Here is a 20,934-nt window from a genome sequence, read left to right as displayed (position 1 = left end):
ACCCCAAGATACAAATATGCAACTTTAAATGCTGGGCATGGATGTTCGTTAAGGAAATCCCCCCCCCACCCAATTCAAACAGGAAGAAGCGTCCCCACAAGTCACACACACCATACCATCCTCTAAAATGCAAACAAACGGTATCCACAGATATCTTGTGCAACCAGACCTGGTGCACAAATCTAATAAGCTGTATGTTCACACCTTATTAGGCGCTTCATTCGCAGCCCTGTGACTGGAAGTTCTTGTCCTGACGCAAAACAATACAGAGGCACGAGGAAAGCTGGACATCTTGCCACAATCTATGCAGGGAACTCTAACCTCCTCAGCTTCTGACTAAAGTAAACAATCAGCACCGATACAAACAGACTTGAGTTCTAGGTGAGAACGCTCAATTGAGTTTCCATAATCCACAAACACAGCTGTAGGGTGGACCGAGACACATACCTATTACGAACGTACTATCACAGACCTCTAGCCTAACCCATCCATAAACTGACTTACAACTGCCCACTTGTGAGCAGCCCAGTCTGGCCCCCATCTTACCACCACAGAGCAGGGCACAGAGCCAGGCTTCCGAACCTCCAGAATCCCTCCCCAACCCGCCAGTGTGTCCAGGACTTTGTTTCCTGAGACTCGAGGCCGGACGGGGAGGAGCCCAAGTTTCCCAAACCACGCTCAGGCCGGGGGTGGGGGGCGGGAGGCCTTTCAATCGGGTCGGCCTGGCTTGCTTCTGTAGCTGCCACAGTCCGCCCCTATTACAAAAGTGGCCCGGCAGGTTCCCGGCCTCGGCCAACGTGCCCGCTCCGGCTCGGTTCTGCTGCCAGAAGCAGAGTCCCAGGGAGCTGGAACTACACGAATCCAGAATGTTAGCTAGAAATGGTGACTGCTGGAAATCCAAGGTTTCTGCCAGAACCAGATGGTTTTAGTTGCTTCAGGAAGATATGGGTTCGAAGAGGGAAATACTCAGTTCAGGTGTATATCGCAGGAGAATGTAGCCCTGGCCCGCTTCCACTTGACCCCATTAGAAAAAAGGAAACTGAAAACCTGGGACTTCCGGACATTCTTTGACACGGGGGGGGGGGGGACACACCGGGAGACGAGGCGGGGTAAATATGTCAACTTATAGCCTACAAGTCACAGGCAAGACAAGGGGCAACCAGCATGCAGTTGGCTGTGCTCTGGAAGTGAAGCCCAACCCTGCCCACTAGGCACATAGAGAGCCCTGCCCAGAGCATTCAGGCCTGGCACCTAAGGAACACGAGTGGGAACTCCGCTTCCACTAGCTACAGACAAGCTCGAGTGCACAGCAAAGGGGACAGGATGCGAAGCACATGCGGCCCCCGCTCACCCTGACCCAGCCCTTCGCCCAGATAGGCATCGTGGGATGGCATCTCGCAAATATTTATATTCTTCAGCGCCACGGCAGCCCGCGCCCACATTAGACGCTCTAATCCTGCCACTTTAAATAGATGAATTAATAAAGCAAACGAGCGGCTAATAAGCCGACTGTCCTGCCTTTTTGAGGCGGGGGGGGGGGGAGGACTCGAAAGTGCGCCAAATTTGTTTGCAGTGGATCAAGGCGAGCCGCCTCTGCTTCACTTTCTTTATCTTAATTCCGACTTGAAAAGATATAATTATCTAGTTTGAACAGAGCGGCTATCAAATCCTTCTTTGGGCCGGGAAGGGGGGCGTTGGAGTGGATTGCGGCTCTCTGAGCCGCTCGGTGCAGCCGGAGATAGCGCGTAATGAAGATGTGGAGGCCCGAGATACAAAGGGCATTAACCTCATTAGCATGAAACCTTTTCTTCCTACCATTGTGGGACCCTTTCAGCCGCCTAATCCCCCCTATTTTCAAAGCTTGGTTTGTAATAAAGCTTTTAGGTTTTTTTCCCCCTCAAAGCTAATAGTATTCTCTGATGATTTTTATTGCTGTCACACTGCATAGGACATTTAGAAGAAGAAGAAAAAACTCTTCACCACTCCCCTTTCTTGTACTTAAATTTAAGTTTATGTTTACTGCAGAAAGCTTTTTGCCAAGATGGTACTTTTTTTTAATAAAAGGGTCAACCTCAATTGTAAGGAGACTATACTTTATATTCGAGCCATTCCAGGTTTGGAAGGGTGGGATGAATGGGAAAAGTAACCTGCCCTTGTTCTAGCAAAAAAGGATGAGAAGCAGCAACTGACAAGCACTCAGAAGAACTAACAGTCACAGATAGACCATCCCACTGTGGAAACAGCCTAAGCCCTCCGCATCTTTGTGGTATTCCTGGGTTGCACCTGTCCCTGTGGAAGGCAAGCCCCATCTTCCTGAAACCTCTGCTGCTGGTACCCAAAATACAAACTCTGGAGGAAGGGTCTTTGTGAGCTCAAAGCATGAGCAGCCAGGTTTGCCCAGGGACCAAGACCAAGGGGAGAAGGGTAATAAACAGAGATACAGGGGCAAGAAAAAAAGGGGGGGTAGAGAAACAGAGAATGAATTCTCCTTTAGAGGAGGGAAGGAAAAACAGAAAGAAAAGATTCCATAGTGCCCTATAGTCCCCACACGTGCACGGAATGTCTAATCTTAACTTTTCAAGGCAGGATGTTAACAAAGCTTGTATTTTTGCCCTGTATTGTAACTTGGCCTTATCACAGTGTAAAGGGTGGGGGAGATTGTCCTAAATTATGTCCAGGCAGCCCCCCTGGATCCGTGGATTAAGAGATTAAAGGAGACCACTGGGCAAGGCCTCCTCTTTTCCCTTCATATTCCTGGTATGATAATTGCTTAAACTGATTTGCACTTTCACAAAAGCTCACAGGACGCTTTGTAGCTCGAACAGAACAGACGAGGTTTCTCTATCAATGGAAATAAAACTGATTAATGCAGCCTATCAGGATAGGAAGCAAATGAAGCATGCAAAAATCAACCTCATACCCTCAAAAGGGGGAGGAGGGGGGAAAGAGCGAAGTTTTCTTTGAGAATGGTTACAACTTTTACTTTAATGCTAAAACTAAGAGTGGAAGATCTCTCAGAATGCTTGCCTTATAAGGCTTCTGAGGCCTTTGGGTTCATCCCCATCACTTTTGGCAGATTAGAGCGAAAAGAGAGAGGAGAGGAGAGAAGGAAAGAAGAGAAGGGGGAGACTGACGTGTCCTTAAGGGGTTTGAAGTCAGAAAGGAAGTTAGAAGCCCCAGAACTCGGGTTCTAAGGATATTCTCCAATTCATAACTATGTTCCAGGCTTTAAAAAGAAAAAGAAATCAGAAGAGAAGTTTTTGGTTTGTTTGCTTTTTTTTTTTTTTTCCTGAAGTTGACACTAAACTCCTTCAGCAAAGTTGCTCGGACAGCTTCTCTCTTTCCCCACTTCTGAAAGAGTCTGGATGTCTTAAGCTTCACATCTCTTTAAAAATACATGCCCCCAAAAGCCATCAGTCTGGCTCTTTTGTGGGTGGGGAGTGAGGGTCTCTGGAGCCTAACTGGAGAAAGCCCACATTCGAATCAGAGGGTACTTTTGTAAAGATCCACTTCAGTTTCTCAAGACAACTACTCTGAGGGCATATTGATAAATCTTTATTGACAAAATATTGACATTGACATACTTCTTGGAAGTATATAGTGTGTTAGAATTCTAACAAATTAACACAAAACACAAAAATATTTACATTCTGGTATAGAAGACACTAAGGAAGCATTTGTAACCCTCTTTAGTAAGTCTATGGTCTTGGAAGAGAAACTCAGTGCTTGAAAACTCCCATGTCCTTGGCCACGCCACTATCACCCCATTAACTACAGTCCTTCCTTCCACTTTTGCAATAAACAGACTTAAAAGTTCTGAATGGCCATTGTGTTGAGTGGTTGAATGCGGTCAATGTCTCCAACCACTAAAAGGAAAGGTTGATTTGGTGATTTAAAGAATCAGAATGTTAGAAAAGGAAATATCCAAGAAATAGAATTAATTTGGGTCTTTATCATGTGTTGTTTTTAACCCCTAGTGTAAGTCCTGACTCTTCTCAGGGGCACCCTCCCCCGCCCTCCATCCCCATCCTGCTCCCTCATTTCTCTGTCAGAGGACCACTATTTCCGAGCCTACTTCATTTAGCTTTCACAATCACTTTGACAATAGAAGGTATCAAAAAAAAAGTGTTTTTACAGACTGCACATTTCTCAGAAAAAATAAAAAATAAAAATACACAGAACCTGCCTTTAAAGGAAGAGTAAAATTACAATTCAGTTTTTAGACACCATTCGCCCAACAACTGTTACATGCAATTCAAGTTTTTGAAACAGGTGTAGGGTGGGGCTAGACATGGAATTTTGCATGTTATTTCTAATTAAAGATGAGGGAGAAACACTGCGAAGTGCAAAATTAAAAGTCCTGTGCCTTTTTTTTCCAAAAAAAAAATCATTATCATTTCTAAATGGACTTCGATAAGCGGAATACGCCGCCAATCATCTTGTTTCCCTGGTTTGGCATTTGACTGACAGCTCCCCTTGTCAGAATGTGCCTTTGCCTCAGAAGGACCAGATCATTCATTCTCATTCTCTCTCTCTCTCTCTCTCTCTCTCTCTCTCTCTCTCTCTCTCTCTCTCTCCTTTCTCTCTCCCTCCCAGTCTCTGTCTCTCTCACTCACTCAGCTGCCTCTTTAGACGAGGGTTGCATGTTGATGAAGGGGCCTCGGTCCTCTGCCGTTCCTGTCCCGTGAGTGGTGCCCCAGCGCCGGGTCCCGGTCCAGTGCCCTCGATGTCCAAAGTCTGCTGTGATTCCCTCTCCCCCTTTCTCGGTGAATGTGTGTGCAGTTTGTTTTTTGTTCTGTAGGGTTTTTCTTCCCCTCCTCTCCCTGTCTCTCTTGCTCCGTGCTGTCCATTTCTGTGGGAATAGGTTTGTACTTTTAATCGTCTGAGGTCACGTCTATTTCCTCCGGACTCGCCTGCTTGGTAGCAATTCTCCACCGGTTAATGTGGTGTGTCCCTTTTTTCTTTTGTTGGGAATCTGAGCCTTCTTCCTCTAGCTTTTGCCTTTTGAATTTCGTTCTCCGGTTCTGAAACCATACTTTTACCTGTGGGGAGAGACAAGTGGGCATTGTTAAATCCTTCATAGTGCCCTCCTATCATACACTAGAGGCCTGTTGTAGCCCATGCCTGATCCAGCCCCCCCAGTCACATGTCCTAAGGGCTGACCATTCCTTGGCCTCCCCTCTGAGAGCAGGCTAGGGAAGTCTTCCCAAATCCTACCAAGGAGCCTTTCCCCAAGGGCCACCGGTACCTCAGTGTGATCGTTTCTCCCACACACATTCATTCCCACCTAGAGCAAAGGCTTTTTGCAAAGTATGAAAAACTTAGTAAGAAGTAATAAGAAAAATATATATGAGGGAGGGGGGTTTCTTGCTTGCCCAGACAGTGGGTATATGAAAGACTCAGTCTCTGTCAGCCTAATGTGCTTTTTATTTTCAACCAGTCTGGAGTTGCCTAAATATAGCGCCTCTTCTGCCAGGCAAGGGCCTGAGTAAAGGATGGGGGTTGCCTATCCACAGGGCCTTGCTGGGGGGACACTGGCAGGTGAGCAGGACTAGAGCGAACCCAGAGGAAGCCAAGTGGACAGCGACTTTACAAGCCATACTCAGGACCTGGACAAACTGAAAGCTTCAGGAAGACCATGACGTGGAAAGGGGGTAAAAGAAACTGAACAGGAGGGAGAAGGACAGAGGCCTCTTTCCTCTGCTTCTGTCCAGTCCCCAAACAGGGTAGGACCAGCCTTGGCCCCAACCTCCACAGAGAGTTTGGTAACCAGGCCTTCCGAGCGCTTGCAGCTAGAAGTCTAGGCATCAGTGAGGTTAAATTAATTGCCTTCCCTGGGGAAGTTGGGTGGTAAGCTCCATTCAGCAGCACTGCCCAAGTTTGTCCAGCAGTGTGGTACCGATGAACAAGACAGTAGTGACTGCAGCCCTTGCAGTCCACAGCGGCCCAATCGGAGCCTCTGAGCTCCCGAAATGCCACTCCACCCTCACCTTTAAGACTGCCACGGGGTCTCACTTGTTCTCCCCAATGCTCCTGTTCCCCCAAAGTGCCCCGTGAAAAAGCAAAGTAGGAACTGGGAACAAGGCTGAGTTTAATTTGCTTTGAGTTTGCTAATTAAGGGGGAGGACAGTTCATCCCCCCCCAACCCCCGCGTTTGCCCAAAGCGAGCGGCTTGACACGCACACAAAGACTCCAGGCAGTGTGGGCAGCGAGGCGGACAAAGACAACCTCTGCCTCTGCTATCTAGGAGAAATCAGGTGGGCCTTGCCTTATGCCCACCCTGTACAAACCCGCGAGGCCCGTTCGTTAATTTTTCCCCCGTGGAGAGGGAACTTTTAAAAAACAAAACAAACAAAAAAAACCCTCAATTTGAGCTTGGGGGGGGGGGGGAATAGTTACTTTACTCTGCCTACGAACGTTACTGTTTAGTGGGAACTTTGACCCTGCCTTGGGACTGAGAGTACAGTAGCGCCTACTGTAGACCTAAACTCCCTGCCTGCCTTGGGACTAACCCAAGACAGGCCCTCCGTTCGCCAACCCGGCTGCTGCGGGAAGGCTGTGTCCCCTAAGGTTAGCCCTCTCTGCACTCTAGTTTTCAGGATCGCCCAGCTTGCCTGGCCTCCGGCTTCAAATTCGCCGGCATTCCCTTAAGAAGAGTAATCGGGCGGGCCCTGGAGTCTTTCAGAACTCTTATCTAAACCGTTCCCCGCTCGCTCCATCCTTGAGCGCAATCACCAGAACACCCTGCTGCAATTAGCCACATCTCGGACCCCGCTGGATCTCCGCGATTCCTCTAAAACTGGCTTAGTTTGGAGTTGCAGGGGCCTGACCGGCGAGAAGAACCAGCTTGTCGGTGCAGCTCATATTGCCCTAACAAAGCTGAGCACCTGGAAAGGTGCTGATCCGGAACTCAGCGCTGGGCGATGGCTGCCTGGGTCTGGATGAAGTACCCTGGCTGCTGGGCCACACTCACCTGAGTTTCCGTAAGGCTGAGACTGTGCGCCAGCTGCTTCCTTTCCGCTCCCACCACGTAATGATTCTTCTCGAACGCGTGTTCTAGCCTTAAAAGCTGGGACGGAGAGAAGGCGGTTCGAATCCGCTTCGGCTTTCGAGCCAGAGCGTTGTGCAAAAGGAAACTCTCGGGACTTGTGTCGTTCCCTGCAGGGGGCAGAGCAGAAGTACCATTAGACGGTCTCCCAGGAAGGAGTTGAGGGCTTCTCTGGAACCGGGCTAGCCTAGCCTAGCTCCCTGGGCCTCTGCCTAGTCCACAGCGCCCGTCACTCTAGGTCTGGTAGCTCTCTCTAAGCTTTTGAAAAGGACACCGGCCCAGCCGTCAGACCCAGGCCCCGGGATTCCAAACCTGGGAGATGCCTTAGCAGTTATCTCTGAAGTGCTAGTCGTCAGGCTCCTGACTTTTGCCGGTTCCTTAGCCGTCCTAGCACCTCAGGCCTAGACACTTCCACGCTGTGTGTCAGGGGCAGAAGACAGGGCAACGGAGCCCAGGCTAAGAGACTTAGATCAGAGACTCAGAGATTGATGCCCGTCATATAATAATAATAATAATAATAATAATAATAATAATAATAATAATAATACAATGTAGTAGTAGTAGTAATAGTAGTAGTAGTAGTTCCCTACATTCTAGGCTATTTTAAAAATTTGACATAAATATAGAAAGCATGGCGTGTTGCTACTCAGTTTTCTCGCGGATTTATTCAAAATTTTTTGTTTGTTTGTTTGGTTTTTGTTTTGTCTTGCTATCTCTCTGAGAAATCGCAGAAGCCAGTCGAGACGTTGCAGCCGGGCCGGGACAGAAATCTTGAGTCGAGTGTGCCCAGTATCTTTGGCCGCCGCCTCCAGAGTACCCGGTTCTAGATGTCCCTGGTCTCGGAGAGCTAGGAGAGGACGGTGAAGGGACTGGGGCCTGGCGGTGACCAAGTTGCGGGTACTCGCACGCACGATGGTCTGTGGCCGCGAAGATCTAGGCAGTCCGCGATACGGCCCGGCGACCAAAAACGTGACTGGCAGAGAATGGGGAAGTTGAGCTCTAAACTTTGAAAGCTAAGCTGGGGTATTTCGGCTTCCCGTATTAAAGGAAGTTAGTCTATTTACCACCACTACCACTTCCAAAAAACAGCCCGGTAGTCTCAGAGGGAGTAAAGGCAAATTCCGTGTTGAACTACGGAGAACGGTGTTTTGCTTTGGTTTGGGGTTTTTTGTTTGGTTTGTGTTGGGTTTTTTATTTTTAGTAATATATAAATATATAAAATGGGGAGGTGGCATCTACCGGATTCTTGACTAACAGGACGTGAAGTGTTATTGAATGGAAAAGCCCATCGTTATCGATCGTGCCCCACCGGAGGTAGGTCTTTTACAGACTCCAGTCGGCAAACTAATTCGAACCCTTTTCCTAAAGTTTTAACTTTCTCAACAACCCCTACCCAGAAGCAAACAAAATTAATAAATCGGGGGGAAAATGAAGACTCCCAAACAGATTTTCCCTTGTCGGGCCTTCTCTCGATTGGGTTTCCGCTTTTCTTTTTCTTAATTTCTTTTTTAATCTTTTTCTTTTTCTCGGCAAAAACAAAAACAATAAAACAAAAACAAAACATCAGCAACCAAACAGAGACCAGATGGAACCTGACTTCCCGCCACGTCCAGCGGTTGCCCCCGCTAAAAGGGTCGCGGAGAGAACCAGTGGGGCTGCGGAGGTTTCTACTAGCTCTCCCGCCCCTCCCTGGCCTCCAGAGCAGGAGGAAGGAAACAGTTTGCTCTGAGGTTTCCAAGGTCTCCTTGTCTCCTTAAAGGAATTGAAGACCTAGAAGTCGCGGGTCTGGGCTGGAGGGACGTGGAGTGAGTGTAGAACAGAGTTGAAATCCAGTGAACCTGGCCATGTGGCCCTGTCCGAGTTCCTGAGAGATAGACTAGCCAGGAACACGGTCCAAGGAAACAAGATTCGAGGACCTCGCGGGCTCAGAGCTTCTTGACAGCGGACTTCGCCGCCCAGCATCACGTCCCAGCCAGCCCGACCCTGGCGCGAAACACAGGACACCTCGTTTGCACCCCTTTCCGAAAAGGTCAAGGAGTGAGCAAGTCAGTAACCCAAAGGAGTCTAGGCTTCAGAGATTGGTAACCAATGCGACTCGGGCCCCTTGCTACCCGGTTTCGGAGTCGAGCACCCGGGCTGACCTCCGCCCAGGCCTTGAGGAGCGCCCACCCGGAGCAGGCCAGGCACAGTGAAGAAGGCGATCGGACCGGCGCGCTTCAGTTCCGCGACGTGGCACGTACCTTGGAAGCGATGACCCAGATATCGGTAGCGGTGGATGAGCCAGGGGTAGAAGGTGGACGGGTCCCGCTGCTGCGAGGCGAAGAGGGGGTGTGGCGAATGCGAGGAGGGCAGGGGGTGGGCGGCCAGGGCGTGCGGCGGCGGCACCGGGTGCACCGGCACGGCGGGGTTGGGCGGGTGCGAGACCGCCTCGGCGAACACCAAGTCCGGGTTGGAGTAGACGCCCCTGCCCGCGGCGGCGGCGGCGGCGGCCGAGTGGAAGCCGTTGAGGAACGGATTTATGGGGCTGGAATTGGCGTAGCTGAGCGCCGCGGGACGGATGGGATCCTCGGAGCGTGAGGCAGGCAGGGGACTGTCCTTGGCCACCAGCGACTCGATGGTGAAGCAGCGCTTAGGCGCCGGCTGAAACATGCTGCGCCGAGGAGCGGGCGCCCTGGGCTCCCTGCTCCCGGCGACCGCGGCGCGCTGCCTCCGCCGCCCGCTGCCCGCGGCGAAGACCGAGGAGAATGGGGGACTCGTTTGTTTGGGGTGGGGGTGGGGGTAAGGAAAAGAAAGGAAGGAAGAAAGAAAGGAAAGGAAAAAGGAAAGGAGGGGGAGGGGGAGGAGAGGCAAAGCCGAAGATCCCGAGAATCTTGCACCAAACGCGCCCAACCTGGAGAGAGGGGGGAAAATCCTTCCAGAAGAATTTGCAGGCGTGGATTGGGGTAATATTTTTTTGAGCGAGGTGGCGTTGGGGGGGGGTTGGAGTTAGAGGCAGGGAGGGGGGTTCTCGGGGAGGCAAAAAAAAGTTTTCTTTCCTTTGCAAAAGGCGGGCAGGGCGCCCTAAGTCCAAGGACAATCCATGGAAGTGTTCGCTTCTTCACTAGTAGTGCAAACGATTTGTTAGTTCATGAGCCTAATTAGTGCGGGGATCACATAAACAGCTTCCTCCGAAGCCTGGTAAATGGCTTGATGATTGGTCGCTATTACTCGCCCTGAGGTGGAAGGGGGGGAGACTCTTTAAAGTGCGTCAGAGGGAGGCGAACGCCTGGGAACCCGGAGGCCTGGATCCGGTCCCAGAATGGAACGGAGTCGGCGCCACTGCCCCGGCCGTGCCTCCAGCCGCCCGCCCGGCCGCAGACCTCTTGGTGTCTTCGCCCTGCGCTCCGGGCTAGCTCCCTCGCTCTCGCGGCACCCGCTGCAGTTTCTCTCCTCCTCCTTCGGCTCCTCCGCTTCCCTCTTCTCCTCCTCTTCCTCGTTCCTCTCCTCCTCCTGCTCCTCTTCCTCCTCCTATTTCCTCCACCTCCTCCTCCTCAGCTACCGCCTCCTACTGCACCAACACCACTCCCTCCGGGGCACCCGGGTCCCTGCAGACTCTCGGGGGCCGCTCTGCCTTTGCTGCGGACCCCTGGATCCTAAACCAGCGTCGCCGGAGCTGATGGGACTGAAGCACCGACGGACGCACAGATTTCTTCACGCCCTGAGCTCCGCTGAAGTTGTCCCCTGGAGGCCCGCACCCGGGTCACTGAGATGGCTTCAGGCGCCCGGCGAGGGTAAGCGGGCGGGGACTGGTTCCGGGCAAGGGCTAACCCGCTTCACTCATACCAATCCCCACCCCCAGCAAAACTCCGGAGGTTTCCTAGGCGCGCGAGAAGGGGGGCCCTCCCACCCCTCCAACCAAGCGTAGCTTCGAGGTTCCAGGGTCCACGCGTTCTCAGTCTTTGACCCGGCTGGTTCGTTTGCAAGTTCAAACCTGAAGGGCCAGTTGCGCCTGTACCGTTGCAGCGGACGTAGAGCTTGCACCTAGAGTTTCTGCTTTTCCTGTCTGTAGGGCGGTCACTTCCTTCCCCAAAACAGTTCTTTCTGGGATATGTGGGGATATTTGGGAAAGGAGTCTTGGGTCCTAGGTCAGAAGCTGAAGCTGTGATTGTGTTATCGTTCCATTGTTTTTAGTGGCGTTGACACTGTTCCCATTATTGCTATTATTGTTGTACCTATTTTTATTTTGACATCTGTGGTCCCGGGGCTGGGTTGGTCTGCAAATCCAGGTTTCGCAACTAGGCACTTAGGATTGCGTCTCCGGTCCTAGGCCCTGTCCGCATTTTCGAGCTTGCCTTCGGTTTTGGGATGATTTTAGGGCCGACTTCTCTTGTCCCCATTGGCTCACGCTGCGGCATAATTATGATCACATCCCCCCAGCCTGCTGGCGCTGCTCTCTGTTTATTGGTGGTTAAAGATCTATTATCTATTCATCAGCCGCCTCCCCCCACCCCACATACACACCCTTTGCCAATTACATTCTTCTAAAGTGAAGTACCAGCAGGTATTTTGCACGTTTACAATTAATGATAATTTTTTTTCCTGGCGTCCTTTAAATCTGTTACTCCCAGGTCCAGGTCGAAGCCATTTATCCTGAGAGGGATAAAATGTCTGTGCTTGGTGGCGAGGTTGCCTGAGACCTGGGAGGAGCAGATCTGGAGAAGACGGAGACTCTGAAGGCCACCTGATTCCACCAAGGGTCCCGGCCTTAGGGCGCTCCAGGAAGTCCTGGCATTAACGGGTTCCATGCCAGCTCTCCTGTTTGCTTCTCTTGATTTCCATCTACTGCTGTTTAGGGTGTGTGTGTGTGTGTGTGTGTGTGTGTGTGTGTGTGTGTGTGTGTGTGTGTTTCTTGTATAGTGTTCATGTGAGAAGGCAGAAGCTCCGGGGGCCCCCTAGGAAGAATGGAAGTTGAGAAAAGTGTTCCCACCTCAGCTTTGCTCTCCTCATGGTATAAATCTGCCCTTGCCTCAGACTTCAGATCTTTTTACCTTCTATTCTATATGGCCTTGTTTCTTTATCCCATTTTTGGGGGGTAGAGGAGCAAACTCAAAGATTGTGAGCATTTAGATTCAGCCCTATAAAAGGGATATGCATTTGAGGCCACACTCTCCTCAGGCCTGAACCACCTGCCCCTTCAAATGTAGCTGAGAAATACCTCCCTAGTCTCATGTGGGTTGTGGAAATAGAGGCTGAGCCTCTGAAGGCCAGAGCCCAGTGAAGGGCGGAAGCCTTGAGCAGCGCCTAGCCAAGCAAGATTCAGGGGATCTAGGGGTCAAGTGAGGGCTTCAGAAGCTAGAAACTAACACTTCCACTTGGTCACCCCGCAGATAACCTGGAAGAGAATGAGAAGGTGGGTCTACAATAGGCCTGAAAGGCTGTGACTCCAAATTAGGACCTCTAAACTCTTCTCTCAAGCCAAATACCTCCCCCAGAGTTAACATTAGTAAGCTTGGCTGAGGGTATCACAGCCATTGACTTTGAGGGTCAAGGAATCCAGACCTGCCTGGGAGATTTGATTGAGACCCCCATATGCAGGTGGTACTTGCTTGACCCCTCACCTCTTTGTGCCAGGATGTACTAGGAAAATATATTAAGGGAACGAGCATCTAGCTTCAGACAAGGGCCCCTAGTCCCTTACACGAGGCAGAGGCATTTCGACAGATTCCGATATCCTCAACAAACCACCAGCCTCTAGCAAAATGCCCTTCTACGCATTGGTGGTCTCTGGGTGACCTGCGGGTGGCCAGTGCTCAAGAGCAGCGAGTTTGCTCCCTTAATTTTGAAGGAAGCAACGCATTCAGCACTCCAGTACATGAACCCTAGGGGGCTCTGCCCCCTTCTCACTCCACCTCTACTGAAGAAGAAAAGCGGGTTTCCGGTGAGTCAGGCTGGGTGCGGAAGCCCTAGACGCCAAATAATCTATGCTAATTCATGCTCCCAGCCTCGGGTGCCCGGGAAGAATCTGACCTCCTCGGCGTGTAGAGGAATTAACTAGAGAGTAACTCATTAACCACACTGGCCAGCAGAGGCGCACCAGCGCTCTGGGCATTCAAGTCCTGCTTGGGACCCAGAATTCATAGATAGGGACACTCTTGGCTTCTGGCCCAGCAGAATTCACACGCCCTAAGTTCGTTAAGGACCCAAGAAGCATCCGTTTGGTTAAGTACCTGCACATACAGCTGGGCTGATTCTCTTTGCCCAGTGTGCACTCCAAGTGGGGAGGGGGGAGGTTGGACGCCATGTTTTTTTGCAGACAGAGAACGAGAAGACACATGTGAACGTTCTAATAATGCATTTGTCTCTTACTGAAAGATCAGAGTCAACACCTCAGTCTCTCCTGACCTCATTTTGTCATATGTAAAAATGCAGCCAGTAGGTCTAGGAAGCAGAGGCCAGTGTGTTTCTGTATGGCAATATGATCGGTTATTTATCAGACACAACCCATTTTCAAAACTGTGAATTTTACTATTTGTAGTTACACCTAATAAAACTGCCCCCTTCCCCGTTGCATTCATAGTTCCACTGTATGACCTTGGACAAGCTAGCTACCCTCTTTGATTCTTTTTTTTTCTCTTCCTCCAAATGGGAATAAATGATACAGTACAGTAGCATTTGGGGATTGTTGCAAGAGACAAGCAAAGCAAACTGTTCAGACAGTGTCTAGCACATAATGAACATTAATAAAAGCCTGCTCCTCTCCTGGACGTTGCTGTTATTTTGTGGCCCCAGCCAGGCATCACAGACTGAACAATAACGCTGTAAAAAGGCATCCACATTAACCTCACTCTTACCATGTTCCTCTGCACTCCCTGTAGGAGGTGCTGGATTCTTGACTCTCTAGAGGTATCAAAGGGCAGAGATCTCTGAGGATCTGTGATAACCATGGGCTCTTGGTATTCTGCAAGGCCTCTGCTCACAGAGAGGCAGAGCCCTCACCTCTGCCTGCGGGGTTACTAGGCCCCAGAGGTAACCTGGGTGGGTGGATGGCATCAAGCAACTCTAATGGATAGAGCCTCCTGGGACAACTAGCTGTGTGGTCATCACACAAGGCTGAATAAATGTCTTAAAGGTCATTGGGGTTGGGTGAGCATGTCTCACTTTTAGTGTTCTTTACATTTTTGTCATTGCTAGGCTGGTGTTTGAACCCTGTAGTGCCCCCAGAGTGGTGAACCTCACTGTGCACCACCAGTGGCCCTCCGGCTTGTCTAAGATGTCCTGAGAAGGCCGAACCTAGCTCTGGCTGAGAAGTTTCTCCAACTCTGTAATTGTGATTCCAGTCCCTCCAGCCTCTGAAAGCTACGGCGGCTGTGGGAAAACGAAAAAAGAGAATTAAGACCTTAAAAACATTTTTTAAAATTATCACGGTAAATCCCTTTCTGGCATCCTCCCCAGAGTTCTCTTGCGGAGTAGGCAAGGCCGCCCAGGGCTGCGATCCGCGTGTGCGCAGCGGCGCCTAGTGGCGAGGGATGCGCGAGGGTGCGATGCTGTCTGAGCTCTCTGAGAGTGCACAGGGTTGCAGCCCACTGCCACCAATCACAGTCTGAACCAAAGGAGAACCTCTGAGGAAGCTCGTGGCTTCGGAGAAGAGAAGGAGACTTGACCTTGCTTCCCACCTGTTTCATCGGCTTCATCTCAGCTCTGGCGTTCATCCTCGCTGGAATTTCCCTTTCTCTGGGAGCCAGGCTTTCTGCAAAGGGACCAAGGAGGAAAGGATAGGTTCTGCTCTAACAAGGACGTGGCGACAGGGACCATCTATGCAAGGGAGACAGCTAGTTACTGCGCAAAGGCGACCACAACTCCATGCCCAAGGATCCGGATATAATGCCTAATCATTGTGACTTAAATGGAACGGGCTTGTATGGACCCTGACTGAACCGGGTCGGGAAGAAATGGGATTGTCAGGTTTAGTTCTCCTAGATGTGCGCCCCCTTGCGACGGGGGAGGACAGCCCAAGTTGGGGGGTGGGGGTGTTCCTTGATTGTGCTAGTAAAGAGTAAGTGCAAACCCACAAGATGAAAGGGCGACATGTTCTGCCACCAGACACTCATGTTTCACGGAGCTACGGAGCTCTTCTCTTGAGGCGAAGCCGTAGAATCCGCATAGAATTGCTGGAAGGCTGGATGGTTATGAAGAGGGTCCTGGGGCATTATTCTCAGTCTTACTGCTCAAAGGGCAAGCTTAGGGGCGGTGCGAACTCTGGAAGAGAGGGTCTCTCCCGATCCTGCCTTCTGCTGAGCTGAGGCTGAGTCACTGCAGGAAGACGCGTTGCCTGTGGGTTTCTGGATCTCTGGAAGCCAACGTTTCAGTGCAGAACGCCACACTACTCTGGGAGACACACCAGGAACATGGGGCTTTAATGCCACCACTGAAGCTCGTCAATCCTCAGCAGGCACAGCTCTGGTGATTCATATTGAAAGCAAAGAAATAACCAAGAGAAGAGGGGAGTCGTCGTTTCTTTCTCCATCCGCTACCTTCAAATAAGAAATTCACAGCCAAACAAGGCAACGAAAACAGACGTTCTCACACACAAGGATGCAGGAGTCAGGGGACCATGGACAGACTTGCCCAGGTGACTTCCCAGCCGCATGTGAAACAGCTCTGTCCTCTGGCACTCCGGGGTGGTAGGAGTGTGGCACTTTCTCCAGTCACCCCAAAGCTGTTCCTTCAAGGTACACATAGGTCCAGGATGTGGAGAGGACAGAGGGGTCCTTCAGGCACTTTCCTGGGCTGTCTGGTAGCTTTATCCCCCAACTGCTTTTGACCAGAAGCCTACAGAGGAGGATGGATCTCCACCTGGACTATAAGGGAATGCTAGGTGTAAGAGAATGCGGTCTAGAATGCTTTTCTGAGCTGTCACTTCTCCTTTCTGTAATTCCATACTTTTCTAGAGTAAAGAGTTGGACCTAGAAAGGAAGGGGGCCAAAGCATCTGAGGAAAAGGAGTAATGGCAGGCTTTTTCTTTTGGAGTCTCCTTGAAAAGCCGGGGAGGATGCCAGGAAGACTTGGGAAACACTAACAGCTCCTATCCTGTGCGGAGTTTGGCTTTAGGGGTTTCCTCTCACACCCACGAGTCAGCAAACTTTTCAAAGTATGGCGGATGGTAAGATGCCCATTTTCTAGGTGAGAAGGCTGAAGGCCAGAGAGGTTGTACAGTCGCTCACTGTGCCACTTTGCCATCTCCTAACTATAGATGCAGTGATTAGTCAGTCCATGAGGAACCCTGGACAGCCCAATCTGCTTCTCACCCAGCCTCCAGAGAACACACTCCAGCCAACATGAAAGGTCAGCAAAGAGTCCCCACCCTCAGATGGGTCACCCAAACTGACCCAAGCCACAGGGCCTATTCGTACATCTTGCGTTGTAATCCTAGTAGCCCTTGAGGGTTTGCACCAACCGTCCTGAAAGCCACATTCCCAACCGGGAGCTAGCAAAGCCTGGGAGTTAGGAGTCAAAGACGGGAGTGGGAGCCTCTGTGGAGCAGAGCGCAGGAGGAAGAGCGGTCCTTTTACCTGTATGGTTCCCTGTGTCTTTCCCGTTAGAGATTCAAGGGGGGAGGGGTCTTGAAACCTCTTCTAGTGGGCACAGAACGTCCAGGTGCACAGAACACGAGGCAGAAGGGAGAGTAGTTGGGGTTTTCTTAGCTCTTTAGTTCTGCCTACCTGTGATGGGGTAGCACATCTGGAAGACCCCTATGATGCCCCAACAGGAATATTCAACAACCCGGAAAAAAAACCCTCCGATATCTACCCCTTACCAACAGTTCTAGACTTTGAAACAGGTAGCCTTATGCTTCCTTCTAGAGTGTATGATTCTGGTTGTGGTGCTCCAGCTGCCCACCACTCCGTAACACACTCATATCAGTTAGGGGCCCTGGCAAACACAAGCTGAACTCAGGCCTGGCTTTCCTGTTTGCAACACCCGGTTGTCACAGCCCAGAGAAGAGCGGCGAGGCTCTCCTCCCACCGGGCGCTGGTCTTTACAACCGGCGTCTGGAATTTGGAATAGGCCGGGGGTGGGGGATAGGGGATGCTAAGGAGCCTCCCGGGTTGCTGCTGTAGCTGCAACTCACCAGGGCCTCTCTAACCCGCAGTGAACACATACACCCGCCCCCAGCGCCGAAGAAGGCCCCCCGCCGCCACAGCCTTCCGCTTAGCTGGGCCGCAAGCAGCTCGCCCGGGGCTGCGCAACAAAGGGTGGCATCGCGGCGGCGTGAGCAGGGACCGCATTGGTTCAATATTAGCTTTTCATTCCAGTCTATTGTGCCCATCTGAGATAATATTGACTCTGAGGTGAGTGCTACAGACTACGGGGCTTGTCTAACACTTCGCCCGCCACAGGGCGCTGGAAGAGAACCAGCCACCAAGAGTTAAAGTGATTGCAAATAAACGCTCCTCGCTCTCCCCGCCAGTGCGCTGCTGGGCGCTGTCCGCAACGCGCTCTGGCCTCGGACTCCACGGCCAGGCTCCGCACTGTGGTCTCCCGGCCCCACAGCAGCTCAGGCACGCCGCGTTCCCATCGAAAACAAAAAAGAGCTTTTGCTTAATGCACACACCCAGCTTTCAACTGATGTCGAGGTTCCAGACCTGGGTGACTCCGAAGAAAAGTAATTCCCAGTGTTTAGGTTACAAGTCCCATTGGATGATGTTTCCTCCTTTCAAATGGCGACCTTTCCGGTAACTTTCCGTGGAAGTGTTTTCTCTACTTTCCTCTTCCAGGGAAGAGTAAACGCATGCAGCACCTAATAAATCGCTTTACTCATGAACGCGTCTTTAATACAATTTTTTTTCTGTGCGTTTCACTTTGCTTTGCCTCTCCTTCATCCCGTCATCATTCTCGAAAATGCCTTCCCAACCATTTCGCTGAAGGGCCTCTCCAGCGTTCAGATCTTGCAAATGAAGATTCATTTCAAAGTTTAAATTGGCTGTAATTGCCTGCGTTAGTAAACAGCAAGTTAAACTGCTTTATGTGTCTGAAACACTTAGCCATAAGCTCTAGGGACCAAACGGGCTTACAGTGACCATGTTGAGTGTACCCTCCCCGGTCATTAATGAACACCCCTCAGCCCCAGTTAGATTCCGATCCTTGTAAGAAAGACTGCATTTACATTTTCCCAACAAGAAACTGATCTTTGGGGGAAGGGGTATTTTTATCCACCTTGAAGACAGGAGGGCTCTGGGGAACTAGGATAGGTGAAGGGATGGGGGTGCAGCATACACCGCGGGATGTACATCAGGGTAGCTGCCTTTTCCCTGCCGGCTGCAGACATAAAACTTCAACACATCTTGTGTGTTTCAGAAGTGGTAATTGTGTTTCATACAAAGGATCTGCAAGTTAGTTTGTTTGCATTATGTACTGTTTACTACATAATATGCATTGGTTTTCACCAAGTATTGTTTAATTTATAACATCTAGTTCCTATGTTAATTTATGGTCAGATTAATTATCTAATATTCATTTTATAAATTAAGTGCATTATACATTGTTCTGGTGTGTATTTGCATGCACACACAAATACATATACAATGGTATATATTTAATCTTTAATCTCCCTGTAAGCACATATTTGGTGTTTTGTTTTTTGTTTTCTGTTTTGTTTTTATCTAACTTTACAAAATATTAATCGAAAACCTCTTTGAAACCCCCTATAAAATACCTTAGGGCCCAATTGTGTCTCCAGGAAGAGGACCTGGTAATAAGGAACAGTTGGGGGAGGGGGACTCTGGTCTCTCAAATACCCCCTCCGGGGTAGACTCCTCTGAGACTGTAGGAGTTGGTTCATTCTGAGGATGACTATTCCACAAAGTTATGTCATGAATTAGAAATTAGACGAGTGAAGCATGTGCTCAGCTGACGAATCCAGGAGAACAGAGGAGGCCTCTCACTTCATATTCTGGACTCCAAGCTGTGGGAGAATCCATGCAGGCTCTGGGTTCCACTGCAGCCCCACAGCCCTCTAGACCCCAATTGGGCAATCCTGGTAATGCTCATTGCAGACTGACTCCAAAGCTTTTCCTATGGATTGAAAGCTAAAACCACAAGGTTGGACATGCAGTCACCCTACTCCCACCTCTCAGCTCCCACTTCAGCAGTGCCCTCTCTGCAAGGGCAGAGCCATATGGGCTCAAGCAAAATAAATAAGGATTTCAAATGTGAGCGAACTCCTTTAAAAGATCAGAACCGGCAAAAGGATTCAACTGGGCAACGGGAGTCAGGCCCTGCTGGTGAGGCACAGAGCATGAGAAAGGTCCCAACACTACAGTGTAAACAGCAAAGTGGCAGTTTAGAAGTCAGGGTATTGGGAAGGGAAATTAGGGCTTAAAGGGAAAGTAGATAAACAACCAATAGCCTGAGGACTGTGTTACCAGACTTGCTTTTTCTTAAAAGCACACCCTCTTCAAAATGGTTACCTGTTGTAAACATTTTGTAACAAGAAACAATGAATTTGGCTAAACCCCAGACCGGCTGGCTTCACCTCCCTTTTCTAGCAAAACCCTAGGAATTAGAGAGGCCCTGGGCCTGCCTGGAAGATAGGGAAAGGTTTATATGAACATGAGGGAGAACCTAAAGAGGCCTCTAGGTATGTGCTAAAAGGACTGGGAGAAGGGAGGGCATTGTGACCGCTTGTTGCTAAAAACAAAACAGTCAACCCCTACTTCCCTGGACTGTAGTATCTGGGCCTGGCTGCTCTTGAGCATCTGAACATGCCTTCCAGATGAGGAGTGCTGTATAGTGCCAACCATGTGGCTGCAGCTCTCCCCCAGATGGCCTCAGGCATATCTGGCCCATTTTCTCAATCCAGGTGATCCATCTTGTCCATGTCCAGCATGGTGGAAAACTCCACTCTAATTGTGTAAGCATCAAAGCCCCTTGTTCTGAGCCCCCATGACCCTGGTTTACAAGGCGTCTACGCTCAGGTGTGCTGAGAGATAGGGGAGAGTCGGTTTAGTTTCTCCTCCTCGCCAGGTCATCTCAGAGGAGAGGCGATTCTTTCCTATCAATGATGGCTCTTATCTCAGCTACTGTGTTAAGCAGAAAATACACAGGGAAACGCACTGGAGCAATGGCCAAAGACCCTTTCCACTTGGAAAACTGAGGCTCTGGTGCTGGTCCCAGATCGCAACATAGTTACAAAGCAGTAGGTTGAAATTTCCGCCCAGCTCTTCATGACTCCAAGAGCTTTTGCCTTTTCTCCCCACATTCTAATTCACAGGGTCGTTTTGTTAGTGAAAGTACAAGCCTGTAAAGACTGAGTAAAGAAAGAACACCCGATTCAAATCCATGACTCTCCCCCAAAGTCAGTGATTCCAAGACACAGTGACTGAGTTTCCCTTCACACCAGCGCACTTTCTCCGGGTCAAGAAGAGCCAGTAAGCTGCTGGTCTGTGGATCCTATATGCCACATCTCTCACCTTTCCCACTAGCCATCATCCCATTTTAGAGAAGTGGAAACAGACAAAATGAGGTTCTCTGCTTACCCACTGTCTACAGAGACCTGGCATCACACTGCAGCCTAGAACTTTAAGGACTTTGGGGACCATTAAGCCAATGGAGTTGGGCTTCCCATTCTGCCAAGAAATCACAAACCCGTTTTGACTTCTTCCTGTGTTGTGAAGTATTTATGCCTCTGTCTTTGCCCTTCTCCATGTGTACACCCCTGTGTTGCAGAGACACAAGAACAGAGGAACAGAAATTCTCCCTCACCTGTGCCCAGATGGTCTTCAGAGAAATTTATCAGTTTGATGGACAACTGTATTTTTTTTCCTCTGTTACCATTTGACTGACACAAAATTCAAATGTACGATCAAGCTTTTAAACCATGTATAATTTTTTTTCCCAAGTAAAGAGTT

General features: G+C 50.1%; 1 protein-coding gene and 1 non-coding gene across 3 annotated transcripts in view; one reads left to right on the top strand and one right to left on the bottom strand.

Annotated features, from left to right (window-relative positions):
• Window positions 1-3,534: 3,534 nt before the first annotated feature.
• On the bottom strand, window positions 3,535-10,543 carry Emx2 (empty spiracles homeobox 2). Of its 2 annotated transcripts, NM_001109169.2 has the most exon segments (3): window positions 3,535-5,042; window positions 6,974-7,158; window positions 9,289-10,543. In NM_001109169.2, coding segments are annotated over 3 exon segments (762 nt in total). In that variant the 5' UTR covers window positions 9,698-10,543; the 3' UTR covers window positions 3,535-4,874.
• Window positions 10,317-20,934, top strand: part of Emx2os (Emx2 opposite strand/antisense RNA) — a 57,171-nt gene continuing 46,553 nt past the window's right edge. Inside the window, exon 1 of the transcript NR_176829.1 lies at window positions 10,317-10,818. This is a non-coding gene — a non-coding RNA (Emx2 opposite strand/antisense RNA). The remainder of the gene's footprint in view (window positions 10,819-20,934) is intronic.

This window comes from Rattus norvegicus, chromosome 1 (assembly GCF_036323735.1).
Source record: "Rattus norvegicus strain BN/NHsdMcwi chromosome 1, GRCr8, whole genome shotgun sequence".
Lineage (NCBI taxonomy): Eukaryota > Metazoa > Chordata > Mammalia > Rodentia > Muridae > Rattus > Rattus norvegicus.
This window is presented reverse-complemented; position numbering and strand designations above follow the sequence as displayed.

Coding starts and splice junctions, on each gene's coding strand:
- Emx2 (XM_063271792.1), bottom strand. CDS start 9,697: ATGTTTCAGCCGGCGCCTAAGCGCTGCTTCACCATCGAGTCGCTGGTG. Junction 5,043..9,288: donor TCTGGGTCATCGCTTCCAAG/GTACGTGCCACG, acceptor CTCTCCCCACAG/GTAAAAGTATGGTTTCAGAA.